Genomic DNA, 20,286 nt, shown 5'->3' with positions numbered 1-20,286 from the left:
ACTTGTAGAGGAGACGTGGGAAAATTGCGAGGTGTGGAGAAGTGGCAGGCAAGGTCTCGAAGCACGGGGTAGTTCACTGCCAGTGGTATAGTCAGTGAGTGGGTGGTACCAGCGGCACGCTACAGGCAGTGGAGGCGGACAAGATGTCTCGCACACCGCGCTAACGAGCTCTGAAATGACGAGGCGCGAGTAGTGTATGTATGTATGTATGTGTGTGTGTGTGTGTGTGTGTGTGTGTGTGTGCGCGCGCGCGTGCGCGCATTACATTGCACCCAATTAAGGGCGTAGAGGAGCAGCAGTGCAGAGTAGTATAGCGGCGAGATGCCACATGTGAAAGAAAGCGCTGCAAGGGAAAATCGGGAAAGTGACGGGGAAAGGGGAATAGTGGGCCAGCCAAGGCGAACGCGGCGGCTGGCGTTTCCGCGTGTGGGGTAGCCGCAGAAGCGCACACGCAGGGCGCCACGTCTGTCCCGTGTCCGGCGCCGAGCAGCCACAGCACTCGCAGTTGCGCGTCCAGCCGGCCGAGAGGGTGCCAGTTCCAGCCCACAAGTGCTATTTTTAGCAATTTCGTTTTACCTTGGAGAGACGCTAAAAAAGAGAACCGGTGGAGATGCTGAGAAGAGAAAATTAAATTTGTCTTTGCGGTAGTAATATATCCCGAAAAAAAGAGAAAAATCCGTTACTAATTGCCATGGAGACAGCAGCGCGTGTTTTTTTCCATGAATGCGAACGTAATGCAATGCGAGTGCGCCACGGATGCTTTGTAAAGCTACTGCTCTTCAAAGCGAACGCATCGTCCCGCGTAAAACGGACACCACAGGTAATTCACCAACAGTACCTGATGGCGCGACAATGAAAGTGACTGCGTTTTGGTGTCTGCTTTAAAAGAAAGTGGACAGATCAGATAAGACAAATTTTATGATTATTAGATTAAAAGTAATTACGTATTAGATAGCATTAGGTAATGTTTATTAGGATTTTTTGCGCGTCATGGAGGCTGTGATGTTGACGTGTTTAACGGCAGTGACACTACTGTGTCTGCTCTGGGCGCAGCCTTCTGAATTTATTGACACCAGGACGCAATAGAGGTAGGAAGTGTAATTGGCAACTAGTCGTAGTTTCAACTTAATTCCATAGAAATAGTTAATAACGTATCTACTGAAGTAGATCATTAATACATTATGCTTCAACTTATGCCAAAACAGAGACTGTATGATGAAATTACGGTACACTTTCCTATTTCATGTAGTACTGTAGCTATCACGGTCTGCCATAATCACAAGATTGTAAATATGATGGCATATAACTAAATAAATAATGTTGATACTGTGGACGTATTCAGTTTCCAACGGTTTTGAAAATACTACAACTAATTTTGTAAATACACAGATACATACTTGGCTGGTTCATGCAAAGAAAAGACCTATCCTGTTAAACACATCATATTTCTACGGTAGGATACAGTGCTGCTAACGGTTAAATTTGGTTAGTTGGGTGATTTGACGGGGGGGAGGGGGGGAGGGGGGGGGGGTAGCAAACAGTGAAATCGACGGTCCCATTGAATTTCGGAACGATGGGGATGGAAGTCGGCCGTGCCCTTTCGAAGGAACCATCCCGCCATTTACCTTAAGCGATTTAGGGAAATCAAGGAAAACCTAAATCAGGATGGCAGGACGCGGGTTTGAACCGTCGTCATCCCGAATGTGAGTCCAGTGCGCTAACCACTGCGCCACCTCGCTTGGTGCTGTTAGGTTTCAGTCAGAAAACAGCAACGGGGGTTATGTTACTACTCCTGATATTCCACAGATTGTTCAAGATGTCGAAACGAGATTTTTGGCAGCTCTTAGGCAGCAAAGAACCGAATGGGTACAGTTGTGTAGAATTTTTATACATAAGAGAAGTGAAACATCTTCGTTACAAGTGAAAAATCTGAACAGTATACACTATTTCGCGATATTTTTGTCGTTGAGGGTGTACATTGAAGATCAATGAAACCAATAAAAGATGGGGAGGAGAAGTGTGGTTAGAACTCTGGGTGAAAGATAAGATTCGCTGATGACGTTATTATCCACACTGAAAGTGAGAAACACTTGATGGATGGAATAAACAGTCTCATCAGCACAGAATATGGATAGAGAGTAAACGAAAGGAAGACAGAAATGATTATGGAGCACCAGACACGAGATTAGCGACGACGGTTATACGAAAAGTAGGGGCAAATTGCTTGACGAAGGGACTTTCTGCTGCCTTGGAAAGAAAGTCACGGATGATAAACGAAGCAAGGAGAATAAAGAAACTGACTAACATAAGAGAAGGTGGCATACCTGGCCAAAGGAAATATCAAGTATATATCACTGGCTTTAATTTGAGGAATAAATTTATGGAAATGTGTGTCTGAAGAACAGCGTTGTATAGACGTGAACCATGGACTGCTGGAAAACCAGAAACGATGGGAATCGAAGTGTCTGAGATCTGGTGCTGTAGGATGTTGAAGTTAGATGAAGTGATTAGGTAAGGAATCATCTCCGACGTATTAGCGAAAAAAGCAATGAGTGAAAAACACTAACAAGAAGAAAGGATAGGATGACAGGGTGTGTGTTAAGACATAAAGGAATAATTTATGGTTCTTGAGGGAGCTGAAGAAGGAAAAAACTGGAAGACAATGCGGAGATAGGAATGCACCCAAAAAGTGATTGAGGAGTTCGAGTGCAAGTGTAACTCTGAAATATGTTGACATACGAAAATAAGTCGTGCTGGGCCGCATTAAACCAGTCAGATTGATGACAGAACAGCCCACAATTTAAATAGTGTGGGGTACAGAAAACTGCGAGATAAAATTTTAAAAACCAGATCGTGTCAGAAATCTTTAAATATTAACGTATTTTAAGTCAGAGTGTACGCGAGTGGAATGCGAACCAACTGCAGTAGTACGAAACATGCTGCGCCGTGGACGTAGGTGTGTTTGGTGACCCCACTGTGGTGGGATGGCGGCCACTGGCGGTGCAGTACGGCACGCGCGCCCCTGTAATTGGACCAGCCCGGTAGCGACGTAATAATGCCACCTGCGGTCAGCCACACGATCCCACAGGCCAGAGCGATGGCAACGGCGAGACCGAGACGCCCTCCCCCTTCCCGTCTCGCCGCCGCTACAAAACCTGGCGGGCCGGCCAGGCCGCAAGAACGCGCGTCTCTTGCGGTCAGGGAAACCTATGAGAGCAATTAGCACCCAGGGCGTCGCGAGCGCGGAAGACACTTGTGGTGGCTGCCGGCAGGCGGAGGCACCGCTGCCCGCAACGGCGTTTCGCGCGGCGGGTTGCCTACGCGCTCTCGAGCAGGCGCGACCCGCTGCGTCGAGGGCCTCGTTGGGTGTTTGGTGGCGGTCAGCTTTGCCGCTGTTTGAATGCTTTACCGCTGTTGCGCGAAAGTCCATTAACGCGTCACAACACTCGCGCCGGATTAACTGATAGAGTGGTTTACGTCGGCAGGTAAATGTCGCCGCATATTGAAGTAGCGCGTAATGACCAAAGCGTGGACCTAAACTAAATTACTGATAAACAACAAGGAAGGAAGAGCACACGGCTACATACCGTCGATATAGGGGTTATTAGGGGCAAAGCAAACAACGCATGGGGCAAACAACATCGCTTTTCTTTCAAAAACTGTAGCGACACTAATAAAGCACAGATCAGGAGGTTGAAACCAATTTCATTTATTTACACCACGCTAAAATGAACTTGGGAAGCATTTGGTGCTCATAGTGAGAAAGTAATTACCGGAGTAATCAGTATAAACAACCTGTAAACGCTAAACGTGCTTAATAAAATTTGACAGTCCCGAAAGCTCTTTCATGAAGTTGAGGTTCTCATTAAGCGGTGGAACTTGTCATTGCACAATTCGTGCACAGTAAAGTAACAACGTGAACTGAGGAAAGAGCTTGTTAACGAGCTTAAAAATCATCTGTTTTAAGCAGACGTGTGATAGTTGATCACTGAAGGCAGAAAAAGTGCGAAAAGTTGGCAAAAATCTCGCTCAGGAAAGGACGACGACACGAACAAAATCCTTCGCAACAAGATAACTGCCATCTTCCAAAGAGGATTCTTCCCAATATCTGATGCTATTATTTTCGTGCAGCTAGGTACGGAACTATTAATTAATTTTCTCAAATATTATCGCGTGTTTGCCTTTGATGACTCTTCTACGACATACACGAACTCATTACGCTCGTGAGACGATAGAAGCCACATCGTATTTTTTAAAGAGTTTATTTGAGAAAGCTCTATGAGCAAATAGACGTAGGCATGTTTCAGAATGCGATGGGAACGTTGGGGGACCACTGAAGACGTGTTTCAGCAAGGGAAAATCTGCTACATACACACAGTCGACCTGGGCGTTAGTTTGATCGTCGTTGCGAAGTGTGTAGCTTCTAGTGAATTAGCAACTGTGAGGATTCCAAACGCGGAAGAGAAATAATTGATTTCATAGGAAAATATATTAAGTTTGTATCGCACCAGCGTGATTTGTTTTTTTTTTCGACGTATCTGTAAAAACAGACATAACCCTCTCTATAATGAGAGGTTTATGTGTCTTCCATTGAATATTAATGTTTGGAAATTCCTTCAATGGGGAAAACTATTAATCAAAGTTTCGTATCAGGTAAAAGTGCCATCAGTTTCCGTAATAATGCGGACTTTAAAATCTTTTAGGGAGTCAGTAAAGCAGTGGAGCTGTAGACTGCCACGAACGCATGTTGTCTCCCGTACGAAAACATTAACAGTCTGCAAAAGCTTTTTTTCTCTTTATATAACAGTGAATACTACACATGCCTCTTTAGGATGATTCATAGAGGAAGATTTTCTTGAATAGAGGTTTTTGGATTTTTTTACATTAACATGCGAAATAATTCTCTGCTTACAAGCTTGTAGTACCAACCAGAATGCAGAACGAATATAATTTACACTGCCAAACTGCATGCGTCATCTTTAGATGGAGGTCACCACATCTATTGTCACAGGAGTTAAGGAGTTTGAAAAAGTTTAAGAAACCCTTTTAGACCAATGGAAACTCGTGAAATAAGTTGCAAGACTGTTAGTTTATACGCCTAGCCCAAATGTTATTCAATCTAGGCATATACATTCAGCAAACAATAATGAAATTCAAGAATAAATTTCGAAGTGAAGATATTAAAACTTTGATGTTTGCCGATGACGTTGTTCTTCGGTAGGAGAGAGCAAAGGACTTGGAAGAGCAGTTGGACGGAATGGATTGTGGCTTGAGAAGAGCTTACATGGTGAACAACAACAAAAATAAAAGGAAGGTAATGGGAAGTATTCGAATTAAATAAGACGATGCTAAGGGAATCAGATTAGGAAATGAGACACCAGAAGTAGTAGACGAATTTCGTCATTTGGGCAGCAAGGTGGCGGATAAAGGCCGTAACAGAGAGAACATATAATGCAGACTGACATCAGGAAGAAAAACGTTTCTGAAAGAGAAATTTGTTAACGTTTAATACAAATTCAAGTGTTAGGAATGTTTTCTGGAGGTATTTGTCTGGAGTGTAGTCCTGTACAGATGTAAAACGTGGACGATATACAGTTGAGACAAGAAGAGAACTGAAGCTTTTGAAATGTGGTGTTGTAGCAGAATGCTGAAGATTGGACCGGTACATCGAGTAACTAATGAAGACGTCGAAAAAAAAAAAAAAAAAAAAAAAAAAAAAAAAAAAAGGGAAAGTCGGATGCAGGCTGCAGTAGTTATTCGGAAATGACGAGGCTTGTACAAATAGCATCGAGAGCTGCAACAAATGAGGTTTCGGACTGAAGAAAACAACAACAGAACCGTGAATAAAGACGAATCTGTTCGGCTCCGAATAGAGATTAGGACATCGAATTAAATGTAAATATAAAAGTTCTGGTAGTTGCTTCTTTTTTCTTTTCAGTTCAGAATAAGTGTAAAAAAGATTTCTGATGGAGGCCTTGTAATCCGAAAATGTCCAACTAAATAAATTAATCCTGCGGAACACACAAAATATTGTGGTTTTGAACTATAATTACGTTTTTCATCCAAGAAGCAACGGAAGAATTAGTAACATCACAGCATGTGTTATATATGCCATAACAGGTGAGACAGAAACGGTTATCGTGTTTGCGACGACTTCCAACGTTAGGCCTGTCTCGTACGTGACCAGTGTACCGTAAATATGACGGAAGTACTTGTCTCCTGAGAGGAAAATGTTACAGGAGAAACAGAGACACCGCCGTGTGAGAAAAGAGCAGATTTGGTAACAGGGCAGCTATTATGTCGGGCGCTCCAAGTGTGCTACTGAGTACAATTGTAGTAGACGCCAGCACAGCGTATCTCTGGTAAAAAACGCCGAATTATCTGTATTCTGTCGAAATTAGTGCTGAACGCTTACTGATTAGGTCTGAGAAATGTTTATAATCTGTTGCAGTTTCAAAGTACTACCTACGAGGTCGTTATTCAGTTCGGCGTACTCGTTAGACGCTGGTTACTGATGTCGTCTCAGTAAACTGAAATCCGTAGAAACACAGTGCTTTGCATACTGGACAGAGACGAACGCTGGTGTGCCTCTTTATACAATAATTTTACGACAGTTTAACGAATCTAACAATACCTAGTTGTCATGGTATTTCTTTCTCCAGAGGCGCGGACGATGCTGGGCTTACGGCAGCTGTCATTAATTCTTTATGTACAATATCCTCTTCTGGTGAAGTACAATTTACGACTGCAAATTGCTATATATTTTACGTAATGAAGTGACTGACTTTAAACAAGTTCTGATACAGTAAATCGAAACAAGCACTATTAAAACACCTTGTTCTCATTTGTTTCATCATTCTTAACTCCAGAAATGAATGGGGCTGTTTACCGAAGAATAAAACCTTCTGAGTGTGGAACGAGTGTCGTGCGATTGACAACGAACTGAACGAGTCCCGTCTCTTCATTCCTACTATTGTGGACCTGAAATCGTACAGCAGTAAAGTTCCTCTTTTGCTGAAGTGTTCACGCCTCATCTTAAAACAGTGCAGATCGCCACTTACTTTTGGAAAGCGATTTTAGGCCTACAAAACTCCTGAGACAGTTAAGTGGGTTGCTGTTCCCAATTCACTAACACCTACTACGATCAAAATAGGTAACGCAGTTGGCAGACTACGCTTCAGTGGTAGGACACTGGAAAAACGAAGTGAGTCCACAAAGGAGACAGCTTACAAGTCACTTGTGCGAGTCGAGTGTGTGGGACGGACGTCAAAAGTGGCTAACAGTGGCTACTGACCATGTACGAATGTGGATAACGTGAATGGTTACAAATTTATTTGAGGCATCGCAGAGATGCTGGAAAAACTCAGCTGCAGGCGGTCGAAGATGGACGCATACTTTCCCGCGATAATGCACGTACGACGAAGCAGATTTAAATTATGACTTTAGAAGATTACTACAACCCCTTACGTATAGCTTCCGTAGAGACCGCTAGGACAAGATTGCGCTAATTGCAGCGCGCGGTGAAGCGCTTCATACATGAGCGGAAAGGGCAGAAGCCTTAATAACGTAGTAAAATGCGAAATAGTCTCTGCCACGCACTTGGCAGTACTTTACAGAAGCTTCCGCAGCAGCGGTGATGTTGTATCGAAGTGACGGCGGTTCTGTATCTGAAACAGCACAACTACGTAACGATCGGGACTGCTTCTAATCTGGTTCTAGTGATCAGACGCTGCTCTTCGTTAGAGAATAAAATTTTTCACCTACGTACTACGCAAGTCAGCTAGGACTTCTTTCCGCGAATAGCAGGGGCAGCAGCGAAGAAACACTATTAGCTTAACCTGAGGGCATAGCTTGTTCAACGAAATATTCTGCCATCCGTTGGAAGCTTTTGAGGGTAGGTGTAGCACAGTAACTAAGGATGGACAGCCTTGGGTTCGAATCTCTCTCTTCCCGAGCAAGAGTTCCACGTCTGCACTTCTCTGCTACCTCGCGTACGCACATGAATACAACTGTCGCCGTCGTTCAGTTTTTCGCATTTCTGAGCCGACAGATTTTTTCGAGTTGGAAACCGCACACTTTACCGTGATGAGCTACTGGGTGCTACGCAATGAACTGCGCGCTACATATCCGCTTTCCTGACGCTATACTTTATCCTGGATAGAGAGTCCCCTACACCCACACATTCCAGTAATACCTGGCGTGCTCTTGGGCAGCGTAAGCTGGCGACTGTTGCTTGTGTCGTACATCCACAGGTTAGAGGATTGTACGAAAGCCTGCATTCGCTTGTAGCACACCTCTTTGCTTCAGGAATTGTGGATACGCAGTGTAGTTACAATTAATCATTCACTACTTGAGATGGCCTCCATGAAAAACGAGTAATGCAGGGCAGTGAAACTGTGTGGAAAGATTTGTAAGGAAATGCGGAAGAGACATAATGAATAAACCATTGAAAGAAACACATTTTAATTTCCATATGGGAGGGTAACGTGTTAACTGCGAACCATGTTTACGACCCAGATAACAAACGTTGTTCAACGTCGCGACCGTCTGCATCCACGATAGCCTGGAACCGCACTAGAAATACCGTTTCACAATCGTTCGCATCACTTTCCGAACGGTGAGCCATGCAACGTTCAGCTGTCGTGACACGGCACATGCACTGTTGAAAATCGCGCACTGTATCCAACGTTCTCATCCACAGCAACAATAACTTCTTCAACAATTTGTGGCGCAATTTGGCCGACGGGCTTTCCCAGGAGCAATTCCCAAATCACCATTTAATTAGAACTTTCGAATCGTGTTCCTCAATCTCGGTGCGGAAAGAGGGGCCTCTCCCGTTTCCTGCAACGCATCGGTACTGGCGACGAGCAGAAGCACGATTTCTGCTGTCTCGATAGAACGGCTTTACGAGTAAAGTCGTGCTCACCTTGCACAGATCAATGTTGACTGTTTGCAGCTGCAATGCACACCAATACTTGTGTTTCAACCCTACGTCATCATACCAGCATCGGCGCCTAACGGCAAGTCATGACACCTAACACTACTAACAGTGCTAATCACGTAGCGTACACTGTCTGAACGTCATTCCTATAAAGTTCGGTACCCATACAGCAAATAACGTTCGTCTGCACTGGCTCATTTATCGAAAGTTAAAAACACGTTGTAGATGGCGAGACGGCAGTTCACATCAGCCTTCTTCCAGGGGTCTCGGGGTAAAGATGCCTTTCCACAGTTTACCAAACTGCGGCACCCGACATGCACATATAGCGCAAAACACATCTTTATGGCGAGTCGGCGTGACTTTAGTTAGAAGATAGTTGTCATTATCAGGAATTTATATACGAGGTACAAAAACTGCATAATATCGAGTTACATCTCGACAAAACGTCAGACTGGCTGCTACAGTAGAGAAATACAAAACTGAACACCTAACCAAATTTAAAAAGACGGTATCTTTATGACTGTAGAACTTATGAACCACAAATAGAATCAGTCATAAGATACAGATATGTATGAGAGCAGAGGTATAAATTGGAAATGTAAATAGGCTCAGTTGTAGCAAATGGAAGGGTACGATTCATTGGTAACGTACTGGGAACTTCGGCTTGTCTACAATGCAGATTGCGTATGAAACACTTGAAGGAGCTGCTTGAAATTTGTGGGACTAGCATCAGGTAGACCAACAGGGGTCGTTGGGCCTGTACGTAGAACGGTCACAGGCTTGTCTGAATGGCGGGAGAGTGTAACATGATTGTTGGCAAGACTTAGATGGTTGACACTGGACGCAAAGGCACTGTGTAACTCGCTGTGTAACCTGCTTAAAAAAGTTTACGTACCGTCTTTCACGACAGAAAAGTCTAATCTCGTAGAGATCGAACTGATGAAATTAGGTAAGCTGCAGTTCGCACAGAAGCGTACGAACAGTCATTCTTCCCATACGCTCTCCGCGAGTCGAACGGAAAGGAGTCTCAATATCGTAAGGGACACGAATTTCGATAGCGGCTAAGGTAATCAATCATAGAGTCAGTCACACCCCTTACGCATCGTTTGTTCTCTGGAATGTTCGCAGATGAACACGCCTTTTCCGGCAGGAGGCAGCAATGTTTCACAATACCCAAGCGTTGCCGCAGACGCGCATTTATGTGAAGTTTCCAGGCTTTCCAGGTGACTGATCGGTTTATTTGCTCAGGATGCCAGTAGGTACACGCGGAGTCAGTAGAAAAGTCAGTATCGCCATGCTCTGTCAGTAACATTAGTTAGTAGGTTGTATCATTGCTCGAATAATTATTAAGGCGACTGTATACTCTTATAACATGATGGTGTAACTTGGGAAAGGAAACCTGCGATGGAAAACTTCTGTGTGAAAATGTAACTAAATTTGCATGAGCACGTTTGAGTCTAACCACTGTTAGTAATTGTGTTATTAACAAGTGAAACAGATGAAGTACATGGTATGAGCTGTTATCCTTTTTCATTTAAAACTGAAGAGCTCTTACTATTCATAAAGAAAAGACAAGACGTTTCGGGGAGGTTTCATACGAAGCGCGTTCTCTTATTTACACATCGCTTACGGAAGTCCCAAAGCAGCAAAGAAAACAGTTTCCATTGAGAATCAGCAGAATATAGGGGGAGGGAAGTTACGAGAAAATATCCCCGCCCTTGCCCCCCTTTTTTTAAACTGGTAGCATGCGAATTTTGTAACGTTCGTGTAATAACTTATTATTTTGACGATAGATTAGATGTATCAAAAATAGTCACATTACCGGTTCGGTAGATATTTGCCATCTTCGGATGCGCGTAATACACAAAGAGCTTCTCAGAGATATAAAAATATCGTTAGGCACTTCGAATATCATAAAGTCATTTAACATTTCAATGAGTGTGCAGCATATAGACATGTCATGAAAGATTAGATGTGATAATTTGACGACTTACGTTCATTGAAATTTTAAATGACTTTATGATGTTTAACGTCCGTAACTATATCTGTATATCCGTAAGCCGATTTGCAGTAGAGTTTTGAAACATCGAACATAATGAATTACCTAGAAGAAAACGATTTATTGACAAATAACCAACACTGATTCAGAAAATACCTTCCGTGCGAAACGTTCTCACGAAGTAATGAGAGCTATCGACAGGGGATGTCAACCTGATTCCATACTCTCAGTTTTCCAGAACGCTTTCGATCCAGCTTCTCACAGGCTTTCTAATCAAATTGCGTGGCTCCGGAGTATCGTTTCAGTTGTCTCACTGGATTCTTGATTTCCTTTCGGAAAGGTCACGGTTCGTAATAACTGACGGAAAGTCATCGAATAAAACAGAAGTAATATCGGGCATTTCGCAAGGAAGTGTCATAGGCCCTCTGCTGTTCCTGATCCACCTAAACAATTTAGGAGAAACCCTGAGCAGACCTCTTAAATTCTTTGCAGATGGTGCTGTCAATTACCGTCATGTAATGTCATCAGGTGATCAAAATGATTTGGAAAATGATCCAGACAAAATATCTGTATGGTGCGAAAAGTGGCAATTCACTCTAAATAATGAAAAGTGTGAAGTCATCCACATGAGCACAAAAAAAGTACACAAAATTTTGGTTACACGATAAATCACGCAGAGTAAAGACTGCGATTTATTGACAGAAAGAAAAAGTAACAGGTCTACTAAAACACTGCTTACACCACGCTTGTCCGGCCTCTTCTGGAGTACTGCTGCGCGGCGTGGGATCAGCATCAGAGGGGATTGACGGAGGACATCGCAAAATTTCAAAGAAGGGCAGCTCGTTCTGTATTATTGCAAAATAAGGGAGACATTGCCACGGACAGTCGTTAGAACAAAGGCGTTTTTCGCTACGGAATGATCATCTCATGAAATTTAAATCACCAACTTCTGCTCATAGTTTGAAAATATCTTGTTGGCGCTCAAGTAAATAGGGAGACATGATCATAATAATAATATCGCAGTTAGCACAGAAAGGTTGAAGTGTTCATTTTTCCCGCACGCTCTTCGAGAGTGGAAAGGTAGTTCGATGAATGCTCTGCCAGACACTTCATTGTAGAGGAAATAAATTTATCGAATGAATACATGATAATTGCGAATATTTTGCGAATAAAATCGTTTAATATTTGAGTTTATGTATTACGTAATTTCGGTTATCGCCACCATCAGATCAAAACATGCAACTTGTAAAACGAGGTTCACTGTCAATACCTCTGAAAATTACGCCTAATCGAACCCTCAACACAGTTATCGTCCAGATTAGGCGTAGACTTTATTGATACTGAGACTGAATTGTGTTTTCCAAGTCCTGTTTTTGAGCTGATGATGCCAGTAGCCGAAACGACCTTATAAATAAAGTCAGTTATTAAGCGCTCTCGACAGTTTTCTCCATCTTTTTAGTGCAGCGGTTCTCTCGGTGCTTTCACAGAAATTATAAGAGGCGCGAGTCGACTTCCGCAGCCCGGCGCCTGGCGCTCAAGATTACTCTGCGCCGCGCGCAGCGGGGACTTTATGGCACCTCCGCCGTACTTTCCGGCCGCGCATTAAAATTCACGCCTTTACCGAAAGCTGCTGGGTCGGGCAGTAAAGCCACGCGAGAGCGCCGAGAGATTGTCCCGGGCTCCCAGGCCCCCCTCACTCACCCTCTCCAGGGAGTCCGGACGACACGGCGATCGAGCGCCGGCGCGTGCCGCGGCTGGAAGCACTGGACAGATCCAGTCGACGGCGACGCTTCGGCCGCGGCTAGCAAAGCCTTTTCCTCTCCTCCATGTGGGGCGTCTCCTATGCGCCGCATGGCAACCCTCTCACATACGTTATGTCTCGTGGTTGATTACAGCGTATGAAACCACAGAGAGGCAGAAAAAAAAAACCCTTCAACGTCATCTACACTAACATAACTACTTTGTAATTCACGCTTAAATGTTTTGCAGAGAGTTCATCGTCGAGTTTCAAATTATTTCTCGACCGTTGTTTTTGTACAGCACGTGGGTTAAATGAACCCCTAAGGCTTCTCTTACGAGCTCTGATTTCTCTTAATTTATTACGATGGTCACTTCCCCTTGGCTAGGTGGGAGCCAAGAAAATATTTTGGCATTCAGAGGAAAGGATTGGTGATTGAAATTTCGTGAAAATATCTTGCTGCAACGAAATAAGCCTTTTGTTTTAATCGCTGTCCCCGTAACATCCTTATCATATCCTTGACAATCCCTCCTGTTTCACAATAATACAAACCGAGCTTCCGTTCTTTGAACTTTTTCGATGTCCTCCGTCAAACCTGATCCCACACCGCGCAGTAATACTCCAGAAAGGGATGGACAAACGTAGCGTAGGCAGCCTCTCCACAGAGATTTGTTCCATCTCTTAGTATTCCGCCAATAAAACGGTGCTCCGCCTTACTCAAAATGTATTCTATCTGAAGATCCCAATCTAACATGTCATTCTGACCCCTAGGCGATATATTGTATACCCGAAATTCTACAGTACTCTTGTCGACGAATTAACACTTTTTGTTCTAGATTAACTTTTCGCAATTCCCTTTTAATTTTCTGAAGACATTATTAGATTGTAAACGACAGCACTATATGCAAACAATCTAGGAGGGCTGCTCAGATTGTCTTCTGAATTGTTTGTATTGATTAAAACAGCATAAGGCCTATAACACTTCCATGGGAGACCACAGATATTTCCGTTTCACTAATGACTTCCCGTCAATTACTCGGAACTGTGACCTATCTATCAGTAAATTACGGATCTTGTAGCACAACTGAGACGTTAGTCTATATAAGCGCGCAATATGATCAGAAGCTACTTACGAGGAACGGTGTCAAAAGCCTTCTGTAAGTCTAGGAATTTAGAAATTAGATCGACTATTAACTACTGGTAAGACGTGTTGCGGCCGAAGAAAGCCATCTTCAAGTGTGAAATATGAGGAGTATGATAGCTAATACCGGCATTGGTTTTGACGGCTGCACCAGCTAATGCTAGTGACAGCTATCGCACTGTCTGTATTGCAGATCTGAAACCGTCGCACCAATAAATAATACGCGACGTACGCAGCGCTTCGTGTATAAAATTGTCTGTTACTGATGTGGCCAGTCTTGAGTTTACTCCGACGTATGAAATATTCGAATAACTTATGGGAATGCAGACGATTGCCGTCTTCGACAAATGTGCCTACGGAATAATTGGTTGTTCACCTATCCGAACGTCGGCCGTTGTCGAAGACGTCATCCGGCTGCATTCCCGTAAGTTGCTGAACAACTGACGTAGTTGACTGCCTGATTCTCGAGCAAAATCGTCACCATAACTAAGCGTTGAAAAAACGAACTTATCGGTTTCGTTGAACTATCCGAATACTAACACGTGCGTGCATCATTGGTGACACTTTTTAGAGTTATCCGCATCATATAACACATTTCTGCACAGCCTCGGAATCCGTTATACGCGTTTCGGACAAGTTAAATCTCTGTCATCAACAGCTTTAATGGTAATTACTAAGAGATGCGTGTATCGTGTATACAACAGGTGTATACAAAGTGCATATGATGTATACAGTACAGGAAATGGCGCACGTCACTACTGGAAACAGAGCCACAAGTTACACGAGTCCACTTCTGTATTAACTGAAGTAACGCCATGTGGTGACGTATAACCCTCCGAAACGAGTAGTGGAGATAAAATAGGGACGGTTACAGCCAGCTGTATTAGTCATAACAAGACGTCCTTTCAATATAAAGCGGTATGACTCCTGTCACTGTTTTAACATTGTCGTCATCGCTATACCACGGAATCCTCAGTCTCCAAATACTACGCGTTGCTCTGTCCGCTTGTAAGATACGACGGTAGCGGAATCACGACGTCATTCACTGAGTCCGTAACAGATATGTTTGTGCATTTAGAAGTATTTATTGCAGAGTGGAAGTTTATTGCTGCAAAAGTTACTGGAGTACTTTCGAGAAATACTGTGAATTTGCTGACGGGTTCGTCCGTTCAGATGCGTGATATGTACCGGCAGATTTTTTTTTTTTTTTTTTTTTTTGCGTAAATTTAGTTAGTATTTAGATACACAGGCTGCGCTACGTAGAAAAGTTGATGATTCCTGTCACTTAAATTCCGTTGCAGAACCTATCGCGCCGTATCCCGACGAGACGAAACAGTCATGTACAGTACAGATCTTTGCACTTCCAAACGTTGTTTCTATGAATTACAACGTTACGTGTTTTGTCGCGCCTTCGACGTATTGCTGCGTGTTGATCCTATGAATTTTCTAAAAAACGGTTCAACAACTAAATGAATTTGTAACGTTGTGTCACTACAGTTGCGACAATCCGACCGTTTTCGAACACTTGAGCTGAAGTAAGTTCCGCAAACAATCAAGTCTGCGTAAATCACTCATCGTCAAAAATTATAAGAAAATCATGTGCAGTTATTTAGAGAAATCATGACCACTCAGAGGAATAAATACGTCCAAAAAGGTCTTTCAAAAGACAGCCGAGATTGCGACATAATACAATGTTTATGCACTGACGTACTGTCGCGTTTCAAAATTGTCAATGTTAAAATGTCACCGTTTGTGGCAAACGATAATTTCATTTGTAGCTGAGCTACAATTCTTTTCGAATTATACTATTAGTAATGTGGCATGAAGGGATAACGATACACCGTTGTGAAAGTAAACAACCACATTTCTGTAGTTCGCTAAGGCGGTTTTATAGTTTCGTGCCTCGACCTGTGCGAAACCAATCAGGAGGTACAATACTGTTCTTCTGACATGAACATTGTGTGAGATCGTTTAATGCACTCCGATATTACATACTTGGTTCGACAGACCGTTAGATTCGAACGCTCTTGTTTTTTACCACGACGAATATTTGCAAGTCTACAGAGACGCCAGTAATCATATTGGCAAGTCGGTGGTGATAAAGCACGAAAGTTAAGCTGTACAAGTGGATACGATAGGTGAGATATATATATATATATATATATGTTTTCCACACTGAACATTTGCTTGTTAATTTGTCGCGTCACTTTCGCCCAGTGGCGCACACAGACATCACTTGTTGCAGACACTTTCACGGCGCGGCTGAGCGGGGCCTACCTCCAGGTTGTTGAGGATGGCTCTGCAGTTGTCGGCCGGGACGGAGTCGTCGATGGCGACGATGACGCCGTCGTAGCCGCCGTTCTTGAGCAGCGCGGGTCCGGCGGTCACCTCCCACGCACAGAGCGCGACTGTCACCGCCGCAACCGCAGCGGCCCACAACAATCCACTGCACGCACTCGCCATTGTCGGCCGGCGACCAGGTCACACGCACACGATAGAAAACCCGCAGTTTGCTTCAGCTGTCATGCACTATTCGACGACTTCCGCAAAAAGAAAGAAGTTGCAAATGAGAAACAGGAGGGAAGGAAAAAAAAAAACAAAGTTGCTTTCGTCGAGTTTCGCCGGCCACTTTGCGTATATTAGTCACAGGGGTCGTTTCGGTTCTTGTCGTTAGTCTCGCATCGTGCGAGCGGCTATCGTTGCTATAGCGACGTGCCGGATGCGGTCGAGCGTGTCGGTGCGACGGCGGTCGGACAGGCGGGAGGACGTACGGAGATGTACTGGGCCCTCACAACCGACCACGAGCGAAGCAGCGCCGCTACTGCGAGAGCTTTGCCGAGCGCGCGCCGCCGTGCCGCCGCCGCCAGCGCCGCTACGCGGCCGCCTGCGGAACCGACGACCCCCCACCACGCGCTACTGCTACCCCCTCCGCCGCCGCCCGCGCCGCGCGATCGCCGCCGACATCGGCAGCAGCTTGTGCCTGGCCCACAAGCGCTCCGCTGCGTTTCCGGGCCGTTGCGGGGAGCAACAGAGCTTCGTCAGCGGCGCTGCGTCGCTGGCTGAGGCGGCGACGGCCGCAGAAGCCTCGGCCCTTTTGCTCACCACGCCGCTCGCATGGGTCCTCGGTAGAGGTCTCTGTGGATAAAGCCTGGCGTAAACCGGACCGAACGACAATTCTCTCTGATGTAAACAGTAGCGGAGATTTCGCGAGCTGGATTCGGTCGTGCTCAGTTGCATTCGCTACTGCTCGCCCGCGTTCCGCTTATTTTACTTTATCTGCCCGCAGACAGAAGTTTTTCAGCCCAAAATTTGAATATGTCCAATGCTTCCTGCATTCGCTACTATAATTAATCGAGATTTCATTTACTGATATAATTTGGACAGGTCAGCACATATTGTATGTCACAATCACGTTTGTCGTCGTGTTCGTCTGTAAGGGCCCGTTGACGCTCATGCAAATCGACCGTCTTAACTTCTCGCTGTTCCGTATCTTCTGTAGTGGAGGGTAGTCGTTTGAGGCTCTGTGAGTTCAGGAACCTTTTGTGGTATTCAAGACTTCCATGTCCAGAGAAAGGCCCTTATAAGATGTGGCGTTCACCACGCTTCACGATGCGTTCACGCTCAGTTCTTATTCTGTTAGTGATTCCTCACTCCGTCATCGTTGCCAAAAGGGAGCAGAGGCGGGTAATTACCTCCCTCCTCCCTCATTGGTCTGTGGTTTAGTAAAACCTCAACAAAAACTAAATGTCGTTTATTTGTTGTTATTTTAAAAATGGAAGTGCTCAAAGAAAATTCTTTTTCATTGTATAGTCAGGCGCTAATGTTGGTTAGGGTGGGCAGGGGAATGGGGAAACCGGGTAATATCTGATTCCACTCAGAAAGGTTGTGAATGCCTGGTATAGTACATCGAGTGGCGTGGATTTCATACAAACGATCGGCATGTTATATTTAAGCTTACGTTGACCCTTTTGGAATTTACAGATCTGGAGTTCAGTGGCCAAGCATACCCAGCCGGCTCTCAGAATTTTTGATCTTACGCCTCATTTGCTGTTAGCCTATTTCCTCTGTATGTTATTTGTTGCTGGCGGGTGTTCTTGTACCAGTGTATGTACGTCAATGAATATCCCAGGAATATCAGTTTGTCTGTGTGGTACAGGGTGATGGAACACATAGACATCTACTGGATGTCGGACTTTCAGTAAACCATCAATGGAAGTTCGCGTCGTCTCCGCTTCGGCGCTAACGGCACAGAAAGCCTAATCGTTTGGCTTCCTGTCTATTTCTGTTGTTGACACGTGCTACGTACGCCATTGAGAGGTTGAAGACATTGTAATGTTGTTGATAGAAGAATCGAGATATCGTATATGCTTGTGGGGCCCAAGACATCCACAGGACAAAAGCTGAAGTAAGAGAAATGTGATTAGTAGAAAACCGCCGAAGCACCCAAAGTTACAACAGGGGACGTGAGAAAGGCGACAAATTCACTACAAGCTTGCATTAGACGGGAACGTCATAATCGAAAGCTTCGCTTTGCTTTTTATTTATTTTTTTTTTTAAAAAGAAAGCACTTTGTCTTCAGACCACAAGTGGCACATAGGGATCATCCGACCGCTGTGTCATCCTCAGCTGAGGATGCGGATAGGAGGGGCGTGTGGTCAGCACACCGCTCTCCTGGCGGTTGTGATGGTTTTCTTTTACCGGAGCCACTACTATTCGGTCGAGTAACTCCTCAATTGGCACCACGAAGCTGAGTGCACCCCGAAAAATGGCAACAGCGCATGGCGGCCCAGATTTGGACGATCAGCCATCCAAGTGCCGGCCACGACCGACAGCGCTTAACTTCCGTGATGGGAACCCGTTATCCACTGCTGCAAGGCGCAAATGTGCCAATACTATGTCGGTTGAAATTTGAAATATATGAAAGACCCTATCATTCCCGACGCTTATGACTGTTGTCTTGGAGATTTTTGATTCTAAATAAAAATGGTTTACATGGGAATATGCTTTCTGCTTTCTAACAAAATATATAGTATATTTTATTAAGTAGAATGTGTGACAGATCGATTGGATATTTCAGATTTCGTTCATGTTACCTTATTCATATTATATTCCTTATACGTATTGTACTAAAGTCTTTGAATATCGGAGGTATAGCAGTTATTACATTGCGTAACAACCACCAAAGTTCAAATAAATTACCTTGTCGTCACGTGACCACTCTGTTGTTATGAGGGCAAAACAACAGCAACTACCCGCTGTGCAAGCGAATTTAAAACATTTGTTTTCACTATCGATAACTTCTAGCGCTGTCGTCTTTAGTTTATGGTGGCGCTAGTGTTCGTAGTATGTGTGTGTTATCTTTCTGGAAATGCTTTGCAATGCTACGTTTTAAATATATTTGCACGGCGTTTACTTGGTGGTTGTCGACGACGTCTCCTGCCTGCATTCCCCCAAGGTATTTGAACTTTTATACGCCGGGAGAAACTCAAGTCCAACCACTAAAATAAATGTCTCCAGTTGCTAACAAGCAGATTGTAGATGTTGATCTTTATTCCGGCTACGTTGGTCGTCTGTAATTGATGTTGCCCTTTTATATTTCCTCTTCAATTTTAATGAGAAGCCAGAGAAACACCTCAACGAACCTGTTAGCAAACCTCTCGAATAGTTCCAAGGAAAGCTACAACTTCAGTCCATTGTTACATGGACTACATCCACGCGTTTTACGCTTACGTACAAAAACAGATTTCCAGACTCTTCCTTTCCCGTATCGTTTTGCTTACTTCGTCCAAAACAGTTCATCTCCATGCAGTGTACCAGTCTCTGAGTATAAGTTAGACTTCGTCAGTCTAACTACATCGTCTCGTTCACTGCGTACCGATTATTGTCGCCAAAAAACAACAACGCAGCTTTCACAGGCTGTGTTTGTTATCTCGTGTTGTCCTCCGTTCCGCTGGCCGCGGTGGCCGAGCGGTTCTAGGCACTTCAGTCCGGAACCGCGCGACTGCTACAGTCGCAGGTTCGAATCCTGCCTTGGGCATGGATGTGTGTGATGTCCTTAGGTTAGGTTTAAGTACTTCTAAGCTCTAGGAGACTAATGACCTCTGATGTTAAGTCCCATAGTGCTCAGAGCCATTTTCTTCTGTTCCCTCTATTCGAAACGCTTGTTCGCATGTGCAAACGATAGTTGTAAAACTTGGCGAATTGTCTGTGAATGCTCGTTCACAAGTGTTCAATTTCATTCGCTCCGGCGTAAAGCAGGCTTAACAGAAGTTCCGCGAATCTTTATGTAATCGACCCATTAGATTACGAATGTGCAGCCGCCGAAACTGCACTTCTTGAACCTATGTTTTCTGTAATAGTAGATACATACCGGCCGCGCACACCCATTCTCTACCGTGTTAAGGTTTGAAATCAACTTCCATCTCCTGTTACGGAGAGCAAAAGCCGAATTTCTCTTACTACGCTCT

General features: G+C 44.3%; 1 protein-coding gene across 1 annotated transcript in view; it reads right to left on the bottom strand.

The window, feature by feature from the left end:
• The window catches only part of LOC124784291 (calcium-activated chloride channel regulator 1-like), a 376,328-nt gene extending 359,703 nt beyond the window's left edge, over positions 1–16,625 (bottom strand). The window contains exon 1 of the mRNA XM_047254090.1: positions 16,097–16,625. Within this exon, the coding sequence (XP_047110046.1) occupies positions 16,097–16,282 (186 nt within the window). The 5' untranslated portion in view covers positions 16,283–16,625. The remainder of the gene's footprint in view (positions 1–16,096) is intronic.
• Positions 16,626–20,286: the final 3,661 nt, after the last annotated feature.

The sequence above is a fragment of the Schistocerca piceifrons genome, chromosome 1, assembly GCF_021461385.2.
Source record: "Schistocerca piceifrons isolate TAMUIC-IGC-003096 chromosome 1, iqSchPice1.1, whole genome shotgun sequence".
In the NCBI taxonomy this organism is placed as follows: Eukaryota; Metazoa; Arthropoda; class Insecta; order Orthoptera; family Acrididae; genus Schistocerca; species Schistocerca piceifrons.
The sequence above is the reverse complement of the archived record's forward strand: the minus strand, read 5'-3'. Positions and strand labels throughout refer to the sequence as shown.